The 11163-nt window shown below is 36.4% G+C and overlaps 1 protein-coding gene across 3 annotated transcripts; it reads right to left on the reverse strand.

Moving 5' to 3' along the window:
- Nucleotides 1-247: 247 nt before the first annotated feature.
- On the reverse strand, nucleotides 248-8070 carry LOC140773485 (uncharacterized). 3 transcript variants are annotated; one of them, XM_073116074.1, is made up of 8 exons: nucleotides 7691-8055; nucleotides 6737-7577; nucleotides 3626-4919; nucleotides 3124-3403; nucleotides 1914-2021; nucleotides 1537-1815; nucleotides 1166-1309; nucleotides 248-941 (listed from the first exon to the last, which is right to left on the reverse strand). In XM_073116074.1, the coding sequence occupies exons 2-8, from the start codon at nucleotides 7536-7538 to the stop codon at nucleotides 753-755; spliced, it is 3096 nt and encodes a 1031-aa protein (XP_072972175.1). In that variant the 5' UTR covers nucleotides 7539-7577; nucleotides 7691-8055; the 3' UTR covers nucleotides 248-752. The 3 variants fall into 3 exon arrangements, with proteins under 3 accessions (XP_072972175.1, XP_072972174.1, XP_072972176.1); XM_073116073.1 differs by having other exon boundaries at nucleotides 7776-8054; XM_073116075.1 differs by lacking the exons at nucleotides 248-941; nucleotides 1166-1309 and having other exon boundaries at nucleotides 1640-1815; nucleotides 1946-2021; nucleotides 7776-8070.
- Nucleotides 8071-11163: the final 3093 nt, after the last annotated feature.

Genomic DNA, 11163 nt, shown 5'->3' on the forward strand with positions numbered 1-11163 from the left:
TTTCCATATTCGCATTTTTCTTGTCACTCAAATTTACACAAGCTACATAAGTCAGCCTTATTGATATAGCATAATAGAAGTCTAACCCGAGCCCAAAGTCCATCAAAGTTTTAAAAAAGATTAGTCTAAATCTGATCTGAATTTGCTCAAGAATCCAAAAGAAAAATAGAAGCTCAGATCTTACTTCAATCTGCATCACTTACAAAACTGAATTTGTCAAACAGTAATTATAGAAAGATTGCATCAATTCAATAACTCTTTTTCCATACTTCTTTAATTAAGACAGACACACATACAAATTACTGAAAAATAAAATAAAATGCACGTATGTAGAGGCTTGCAGAAGAAAACTCCAATGAAGCAGCAGGTTAGAATAGGAGGGTACAACATTTCGCAGGGCCTTAATAATAATCACATCATATACAACAGAAGATGGTCCGCATTCCAGGAATCCATTTCTCACTGCATATTCAACATATTCCGAGCTTACAGTAAACAAAACAAAGACTGCATTAAGGGGAAGGTAATGAACCTAGGCATTGTCCCATGTGAGCAGACCCTCCTGAGGAGCAAACCTACCATAAGAAGATGTGTCCCTTTGACGCATCGAGACTTTCGGTGGACTTGCGGCAAAACACGTGGCAGAATAGTGCAGATTGATGCACAGGAGTTCTTGCGAGGCACATGGAGAGGGCAAAAGTGTGGAAGTACTTTTTAAGGAGGCAAAATTCATCCACTGAGGAATTTCTATTTCATGAAGATATAGGCTCGTAAGGGTAAGAGAGCCAGGGATGCTTCAATGCCTCTGATGCACTTGGACGCTTCTTTGGATTTATCTCGAGAAGATGAGCAACAAACTCTATAAACCCTTGATCGGCCATGGGCAAGCGGTGCCTTAAAGAACTCTTCTTTGGGATCAGGTATTCTAGCCTGTTTGTTTCCTGAAGAGAAATGAAATGAATTCATATCACTACAGAACCTCATTAAGAGAAGAGAGTTTCATGAACTCTGTGTTCCTATGTAAGATCTCTGGCGTGACCAGCATAAATAACAAATAAATATTAAAGAATTTCAACAAATAATCTGCACTACAAAAGTATTGTAGTTCATCATATATGAAAAGATAAATACTACAAGTTGAATAACATTTATCATAGAGGCAAACCTGATTCCTTTCATACAACATGTGGTTCTTTGTGAAATATTTGTATGTGTCTCGTCCCTTTGCAAGCAGGACTTGCTCAATGGGGCCAACAATTCCAATTACACGGGCAACTAGTGTTGCAGGAGAATCATTTTGGAAAAGAACCTAGGGAGACAGATCATAAGTTCATTACATCACTTAAACTTAGATATCAGCAAGAACAATGCGTTAAGTTAAATGAAGAGTCACCACACCACCCACAAACCTAAGTACAGATAGTAGGTGATTTCTTTCAAATAACTGGGATATAACCAACCCAAAATGTCTGTGGAGCAGCCAAGCAACTAGAGGAATCATACTGGATAGAGTGATAAACAGAAAATAAAACTTACATTTCCAGTGCAAAGTTCAGCCAGGATACATCCAAGTGACCATATATCAATCTTTTTGCCATAAGGGATACCAAGTATGACCTCAGGTGCACGGTAAGATCGTGACTGGACATAAGAACATAAATGGTCTGTCTCAAAGCAGCTACTGCCAAGGTCAATGACCTTCACTTCACACCTACTATAGCTCTTCACCAGTATGTTCTCAGGCTTCAAATCACTATGAATAAGACCAAGGTCATGCAGAAATTGGAGTGCCTCCAGACACTGAATAGCAATTGACTGCAGATTGAAATATAAAGAAAAATTAGTGCTTACTATGAGAACACCTGGTTAAGCCATGAAGTTCAAGATTAGACAAAAGGGGCTTGGAATACAACCTGCAACCTTGGCATTGTGAAGTAAACCTCACCTCCAGATTCTCTGTTGAACTTTTGGAATTCATATAAATTTGCCTTGAGAAGTTCACAGACTATCAGTAAGTGTTCCTAAAGAAGTTAAACAAATTAATTAGTCAGCAAAATGTAAAGCACTCTGCAAATAGTAAATAAAATGACATCTTTAGTAAAGAATTAGGGATCATAAATCATCAATTTGTTTCTACTACAAAGCTGATAAACATTATCTTAAAGAATGTCTGAGAAGAAAAGTCTTGTTAACAGAAAATTTTGATGCACATGACCTTCAGTAGGGGTAAATTCGGGTAAAAATGCTTTCTAGTACAACAGATACAGTGAAATCTAAAACCAATTAATCAAGAAGGACGTTGCTGTACTGCATCATAAGTATATGCACTAATGCACATGGAGCACACATGGAGCACATACATCTTGCACATGCACATACACATACAGCAATTGATTGCCAATCTGATTGAAGGTGCTTTTAAACATGAAAAGATAGATAACTCGAATCTTGATTTAAACTCCTCAAATTCCAAGATAATCAGGACCTACAAATCAGAAACAAAAATGAATGAAGCTCAAAATGTTCTTTCTTTGCTTTACAGAAAGCATTAGAGACCCTCAGGAGTCTACATATCTTTCTAAAGCATATAATTTTCTACATTGCTAAAATTATTTCTTTTAACAATGTGATGTGTAATTTTAATGGGACAATGCTTCCAGTCTTGAAAGTGTTACAACTTACAACTGCACAAACATGGTATAACTAACATGCACTATCCTTCCATGTTTTACACTATTAAATAATCCATAGCACTGCTCTTTTAATGGTTACTTGTATTAAGTATTAACACAACTATAGAAAACTAAAAGGGATTTTTTTTATAAAAACAAAAAAAAGTTGCACCCTGTCTTATGTGTGTATTGCAATAGTAGAAGTAATTGACATTGTAGCCAGTTATATCCCAAATTAATTTTCAGATCATTAGAAAGGTTATGCTAGCCAATTATATCCAAATTAAGTCCCATTACATGTAATGACACATAAGATGTGATGCTACTGTAGAAAGTCCTATTCATCCAGAGAACATCAATTTTAGCAGTTGAACTCATGATTATTAGCATCACTAACAGGAAAGAGAGAATAGCAGTAATAAAAATTAATATAAACTAAAGTTCCAATTACCCGATAGTAGAAGTAATCATACAAGCGTAAAATATGGTACTTGTCCCCAGGGTCATGCTTGTTGACAAATTTCAAAAGTTTGATTTCATCAAGGCTCTGATCAAAAAAATCTTTGTTGTTCTTTATAATTTTCATGCAAACATCCATGCCTGTGTGCAAGTCATGTGCCTGAATAGCATTGCTGAATGCTGCTGATCCTAGGTACTCGGTAACATGATACCGCCCAGCGATCACTGAATTAAGAACAACATGGAAACTTTTGTCTTCTTCGAAACCAGTTCTGGTAAATTTTCAACAAGGACAATGGAAAGTTTCAGATAACAAAAGGGGAAATTTTTAGAAAAAGAATCTACTCATCTGCCATGAAAAATTAAAGAAAGGAAAATAAATTAAAGAGCAAGAGCGAGTAACACTCAGGGTAGAATCAGCTTGAAGAAGGATGCAGACATTCCCTATTAATTTAGTAGATGACATGAAAAATGCAATGAACAGCTAAACATGCCTGTTTTTTCTATGTACAATCTTAAGATTGAACGTCTCAAACTCTTCCTCTTGAGCCTTTATCTGTCTGACTTGTTCCTGCAATGCAGCTGCTTCCTCATTCTCCAGAATTGTCATTGCATCTTCTTCAACATCTACTTTGTGATCTCGTAACTTATTAATATCCTCTGTTTCATCGTGAGGATAGTTCAACGATGCAGTTGAGTTTCTTGATCTAATAACATCAGAAGTTTTTTCATTTTGGGAGCTCCTTCCAGGGGAAGAATCAGTGCTTTCTTTCCTCCATGATGTGAGCATATCTTCTGTCATGCCATTCACTGATACATCAGCATCCTCAGAGACAAAAATATTACCCTTGCTTGACCACAATGATTTTCCAGAAGCAGCCTCCAGCATGTCTCCACTACTTGGAGGTGGAAAAGAAAATCCACCATGCACGTGACTTGCTCGTGGAAAATTACCATTATCAGAACATGAAGGGTAGCTATGTGGTTCCTGTTTAGTTCCCTTTCTATTATCTCCATTTGACCTACTTAAATGATTCTTATCATTTTGAGAATGTACAGTACCACTTATAGCAACATTGTGATCATGAAAGTATTCTATGTCCGCTCCACTACTTCCTCCATGCACTTCACTGCCTATATCAGCAGCATCGCTGTTTATGCCCACACCAATTGACCTGACTGAACCATGTCGATCATCTTCTTTGGAGAAATCATTAGGTTGAGGCCACTCATTCTGGACATTGCCATTTCCTAAAGTAACTTGTTCTCCATTTTGTGCAACAAAACCCCCCCAAACAGGTTGTGCATGCACCAAATTTTCTTCTAATTCTACATCCACAAGTTCCCTATCGTACTGAGCTATCAAATCATTTTCATCTGTTTTCCCATAAACTTCACGCATTCCTGGTCCCATTAACCCCTTGGAAGAAGCTAGTTGTTCAATGTCTTCTTCCCGAAAGAATGACTCCTCTGCAAAAGATTGATCATCATCTTCATCCCTTGTAGGCACAAGGTCCTGTTGATCAGGAGCACTCCTCTGATCAGTTCCCTTTTCATTATCACTAGGATAGTCAATCTCATGCGCTAGAAACCAGGCTTCATCCTCAATAGGTTGTCGCAAGTACCCAACATCATCATCATCACTGTACTCATCAGAATCCCAATATTCAATTGGATAGTCAACTGACTCATCACCAATAGTAGCAAAACCAGATACTAGATCAGAAGCATCCTCAGCAATGCCTTGACTTACAGACAACCAACTACTTCCAAATGTTCGCTTACCACCTGCAGACATCGACTAAAATGATTTGAGGCAAGTTTGTTGATTCCAACAAATACAAACCATATAAATCATCACATGACAAATTATCAAAAATGTGAAAGTGGAATCCTTGATTTTTATGGTTTCAGTAAATATTACCGGTGTACACTTGAAAAGTAGCTTAGTGATCGGCCACAACAATGCACAGGTTTTTATAGAAAAAGATAGGCAAATAATAAAATTAAGTAGGATCTCACCCAGCAAAAGAAGTACATAAATAGGAGGTTACCAACAGTTAATTTCCTGGGAAATAAAAGAAGTATGAAAGGTATAAAGTACAAACATAATCATATTTAGAACTTTGGAGGGAAAAAGGTATCAATACTTATCTTTATTCTCATATCAACAGGAGGAAGGAAGGAAGAAAAAATCTTTAGAAATTAAAAGTTGATGCAGGAAAAGAATGAGAAAAAACAGACACCTACTGACTGAATATAAGGTTCCAGACATCATGATTATGTATAAGCTTGTGATAAAAAGTTAAATTGGAAATTAATAAAAAATTGACCTAGCAAACTGGAAAAGAAAAGGGCATCTTAAGTTATGACAAATGAGTTGATCACTTGAAGTATCATCAATGAAGGTACAAAAGAGCTATCTCATCATGCAGGGATTCAAGTAGGGCACCGGCGCCAGAAGAAACCATTATTATCGCTTGGAGAAATCTTATCCAGCAATAAAAGAGAACGTCGCAGAGTCTTCTCAGTCCTCACCAAGTCAAATATTCAAACTTGTGGTGGATCAAAGAGGAATTTTGGGATTCGGAGAAGCTTGCCAAAATGAAGCTGCGCCTTGAGCAATCCCTAATCTAGTCAAAAACCTTTCCTTTGCTTGTTGAATGATGGTTTTCTACCTCAAGGCTGGAACCTGCTACTGTTTGCTATGTGTCAATAACATTTAGTACTTTATTCCAAAAAGGAAAATTCTTGTGATATATTCCCAAATAGGAGGAAGAAAAGAAACTAAGAAGGTGGGTTTGCTTTTATTGCCATGTGCTTAGGGTATAGCTCATAGAAAATTGCTTTTTCAACTACAACAAATTCCATTTCATATATCATTCAAACAACCAAACCTTCACAAATACATTCCAAAGGATATGAAATATTATGGTGGGTCAATTGCCTTCTAATGAAATTTCAGAAATATAAGGTTTCAGAAAAAAAAAATCATCTATGTTTCCAAAAGCCTGGCATGTATATGCACTTAAAGTCTTCTGCTAATAACTGGGGGCAAAATATTGTACAAGTAAGTTTCCATAAAAATCTTATTTGTATGTTCCACAAGCTTCACATAAAGAAACATAACATTTTATCAAAGAAATAAAGTTCTTGATGATTCATGACAACAAATTTGACAATAAATGAGATTACTGTTTGCTTCTGAAAATCTTGCACTAAAAACATGGCCGGAGAAACTGAAAGACACCAAAAATAATTTGCACTATCTAAAAACAATGATGATAGAGAGAATCCAAAATAGAATGTCTAGATGACAACAATGTATATTTCCCGAAACTCAAAGATGAAACAAGAGAAGGAAAGGGAAAGGCAAAAAGATAGAAACAATGACACTCATAGAAACAAGAGAAGGAAACAAGAGAAGGAAAGGGAAAGGGAAAGGCAAATAGATAGAAACAAGTGAACAGTCATACTGGAAGAAGGGTAGGTCAATTTCACTCTTTTAACTCTTACAATTACCATGAGACCTTACATAAAGACCATCACGGATACAAAAATGTAGAAACAATGACAGAAAGTAGACTGTTTAATTGCTATAATACCTGAAGAGTTTATTTCTTGCCCAATAGGAACGTCAAGAAAAGACCCCATCATAAAGGTATTGTCTGCACCAGCAAGCTTTGGTCTCGATCCATGGGGATCATCCTTTTCTTCCCAATGCATGTTAACTAGCTTGTCTACAGACCTAATCCTTACAGGAGGTAGCCTCTTCTCACCAATAAGTGGCAAATCAAAACTCTGGGTATTCTTTCCTTCCGCACAATCCTGAGATTTTGCTGAAAAGTAAGGCCCATATGCTTCATTTTGCTGCTCAATTCTCACTTCCCTAACATCACTAGTTTCCTCTTTCTTTTTCGTCTCTTTTAGAATACCATTATGACTGGATGACGCATCAACATCAGGAAAGGCGAAAACTGTCTTCACGTCCCTAAAACAAGTTATCTGATTGACTTCAGGCTTTGCTTCAACCTCAGATTTACCTTTAATCCTTCCAAAAGAGACCTTCAGCTCTTCCAACAAATCAGATTCAGTCCCAACGCCACAATCTCTCGTCTCCACCACCAGCGAACCACGGCGATGCTGCTTTGGCTCCTCGGACACTGAGAGGTCATCGAATTTCTCAACAAAACCCTTCTTAGTTTCGGAACAAGTCCCAACATTCCCAACTTTGACCTCCTTAACAATGAAGTCCTCGCGCACTTCTTCGTTTTCCTTGGGAAGAGGCTTCTGGAGGTAGCCATTCAAATCCGAGCAACTGCTTAGCTCACCGCGGAGCGCCGCCTCAGCCTTCGTGAACCGGTTCTTCCTCAAGAACTCCAGGACCAAGTCGACCGTGTCTCCCATACCTCCACCGCGAGATATCACCCCAGTGCTAGAAACCACCTGCAGAGATCAACTCAAGATGATTCCCTTCCTCGCTTCATGATCTCCTACCTTCTCAAACTACCTAAAAACGACATTCTTTCTTTCTTTTCTCAGTTTGCGGAAGCCCTAACCTCAAAAAAGAGCGGAAAGAAACCCTAGCTCTCTCGACACCGTATCCAGGTAAGAACCGACTTGGGAGGGGATCGGAAGACTTACCGATCAAAGGAAGAGATAGATCGAGTAGTTGCGGGAGGCAAATGGCGGCGGAGGAAGGCGGCATTACTGGCGGAGGAGGAAGAGGAGGAGGAGGAGGAGGAAGAGGAGGAGAGGGGTGGAGCGGCGACAGGAGGACGACATTTCCGGGGATGGGCTTCAGATTTCGGGCCAATAACATCAGTATCAGAATTATTTAGTCGGTATTTTTCCATATCACCACCTAAAGTTTAGTATTATTCTTAGAAATTTCCCCCGTTGACGTACTTACTTGTACAAATCTAGGCGCTTTGTGATAAAGTAGAAAAATGTAGGCGGTAATATGCAAAAATGCATATATAAGTATATGCAAAAAGATATGCTTGCTAATATTATACGCTAAGTAGTTTTATTTTGTTAATACGAATGTGAAAGGGGGATGTATGTTTTTCTGCAAATACTTGATAGACCTGGATTCCTTGCACCCATTTCAACACCCCTTTACTAGGGCGTGCTGACTAGGTATATGCACTAATATTGCTCATTAAACCATAAACTATCTCTATGGAAGACCAAAGAGGAGGATTTGATCAAGACTCGATGCGATTAATACAACATATGTGTTTTTATTATAGCTGTGTTAGTAGTTAGCTGCTCACCCGACCATTTGGTTCGAAACCTAAGGCGGACGACATGCTGAGCGAGACAGTGAGTAAAGAAATTGTTACACCTGCTCGTAAACCCAAGTTAAATCCAAGAGTGCCTAGTGAACAGATTTCTACAATCCAGCACTAAGTTGAGGATTACTTGGTCTAGATTAGTCTCCTGATCATTGAAGAGCTAACACTTGTTTCTTGAAGGAAGTTTGGAGAGCTCATTTAGACTTGCTAAAATAGCTCTAGCTTATTACTAATTAAGGGATCGAGATGGCTATGGGAGGTGCGTGGGAGTCGAGCGTGATGTAGATATCGATGCCTTCGCATAGTGAGCTCTGCCAAGCTGCATCAACCCTTTCGGAACAGTGGGATTCCATTTCTAGCTCAATGGACTTTGGAGAAGCCATTGTCAAATTCAAGGAGCTACTTAGGTGAGCCGAGTAATACGAACGAAGCCTATTAGCATTGTAGATTGCTTCTTGAAGAGTGATATCTTTGCCATTGAAACCCTTGTGACAACCAGCTTTCATTGTACACCACAACAAGTAGAAACATAAAGAATATTGTGTCACTCTAGATTTAGTACAAAATGCTAATCAATTTAGCATTTTTCTATCAGCCTATGAGGCAGCAATGAGTGTCTCAAAAGATAGCTATTTCAATATTAAATTGAGGGTTAAAAAATTTTAGGTAAATAAGATGATAAGGAACCTATTTTGATTCAAAATTTAAGTAAATAAGTATAAATTGCGGTACAAGGTAAAAGCCCAAAAGAAAGTGTATTAGGTTAGGCGAATGTATTTTGGCCCAAATATAGTATCAAAAATATGTCAAACCCATTTGGGCCTTATATTAGGCCGAGTCTAATACTCATTCAATCTCTAATCTAGAATTAATCAATTAAATGGGAGACTAAATCTTTTTCACATAAATGCTGAAGAAAAAAATTAATCTCACAAAGAAATTGACTTAGAACTATCTGTATTCAAAATTAAGAATTTTTCTTTTTTACAATTGCCCCCCCCCCCCAAGTAAGACATAATTCATTCATTTATTTATTCCAAGGGTTTTTTTATTCTTTTTTTAAAAAACTTGTAGGATACTTTCAACCACATTATAAAGAGATAATCTTATGTCACTAGATTTGTCATACGTTCTGCTGATAGATCTGGATGCTCTCTATAAGTACTTCTATAGAGCATAAAATATATTGAGTTTGATATGGACTACTTGTTTAATTATTATTATTTCTTTTCAAACACCCAAATGCTTGTGTTTGCATGCCAGAATTTCAAATGCATTTGTCTGATTGACTGCTAAATTGTTTTATCTTGTGTCTCCGTTTGAGAGCTGAGACATTATAGCAGAGATCACTTGCCATTATATTTTATCTTTGGAAGCATTTGGATGCAACATTTAGGAGTAAAGGTTCATGGAATACTTCAATATTTATGGAGGAATAGTTGATAAACAACATAAAATAGAGTTTAGTGCCTTAATCAATCTCCATCTCCTAAAGTTTACCCTCTCGATTATTTTATTTAATAGATTCAGATTAAATTGCAACTATTAGTCAATTGTTAACGAAACTAAAGATAGCCAAGATAGTTTGATCATTTAGTAATTTATTTATGTCAACAAATATTAGCACCGATAGTAATAGTGTGAGTTTACGTTACATGACTATAAAGTCAAATCGCAGGGGTAAAATTTAGAGGTATCATAATAAGGAATATATGAATCGTGCGTATGATAATCTTATCCCCAGAGAGTTGAAAATAGCATATAGTGCTTAATTAATATGGAAACTATAAGCAGCCTAACTTAATTAGAATTATATATAGGTAATTAAAAGGGATAGATCTAGCATGGAATAACCAATAGGGCATTTAAATAAGATGGACAGCATCAATGGGGACATTCTATTGACTATTATGATAATGATTGATGAGAGAGTGAATTAATTATTTCTTTGCTTAATTCATTGCTTGAAATCTTGGCTAATGCAATGAGTATTGAAGCATGCGCACAAAATTTGATTCATAAATCTTTTTCTCTTTCTCTTATTTTTTTTGTAAAATCTTCAAATATTTTAAAGATAAAACAAATTTTATTTGGATAACTTATTGATCCAAAAACTTAATATATTATTTAGTAATAGACTAATAATAATATATTATTTTTTTAATACGTATCTTAACATTACTCGTAGACAAATGAGAGATAAATAAAATGAACGACCCACTATATAGTAAATATTAGAAGTTAGAGAATGAAAGTAGATTAGCGAGCATTCTCTTTTCTAAATATATATCATACATTTTACTTTTATATTCTCATTTGAGTATGATCATAAAAGCAATCAAATGCACGCAATTAATGTGTTAGGTAGGACGGTTCGATAAACCCTTACTGAAATAGGAAATATAACAATTGAATTAGATCTTCAGGATGCCATATGGATTAATGGATACTCTTATTTTTCTCCAGATTGTGATGTTGATTGATGTTTGATGCTATGCAAATCAAGTCAAAAGTAGTGCAGCCATCTCCATAGTTGGTAGCTTGATGATAATGATAGATATAGATATCTTAAAGGTCAAAGTAATAAAATTGGATATTAAATAGTAGGAATTCAAAATCAAATTTGCCAAAAAATACTTGAGTAAAGATGAAGATTGATCACATTGCATGCCTGAAGTAACTTGATCCATTAAATTACCTCTGTTATTTTCTTTAGTTTAGTAATTACTCTG

The sequence above is a fragment of the Typha angustifolia genome, chromosome 13, assembly GCF_048772165.1.
Source record: "Typha angustifolia cultivar Huaian chromosome 13, ASM4877216v1, whole genome shotgun sequence".
NCBI classification, from domain to species: Eukaryota; Viridiplantae; Streptophyta; class Magnoliopsida; order Poales; family Typhaceae; genus Typha; species Typha angustifolia.

Bases quoted from the DNA above. Each gene is read 5' to 3' on its own strand.
- LOC140773485 (XM_073116074.1), bottom strand. From the start codon at position 7,538: ATGGGAGACACGGTCGACTTGGTCCTGGAGTTCTTGAGGAAGAACCGG. The intron at 4,920-6,736 runs GTATTATAGCAA...CGATGTCTGCAG, and splicing joins GCAAGAAATAAACTCTTCAG to GTGGTAAGCGAACATTTGGA. The intron at 1,310-1,536 runs GTAAGTTTTATT...CTGTCTCCCTAG, and splicing joins CTGAACTTTGCACTGGAAAT to GTTCTTTTCCAAAATGATTC.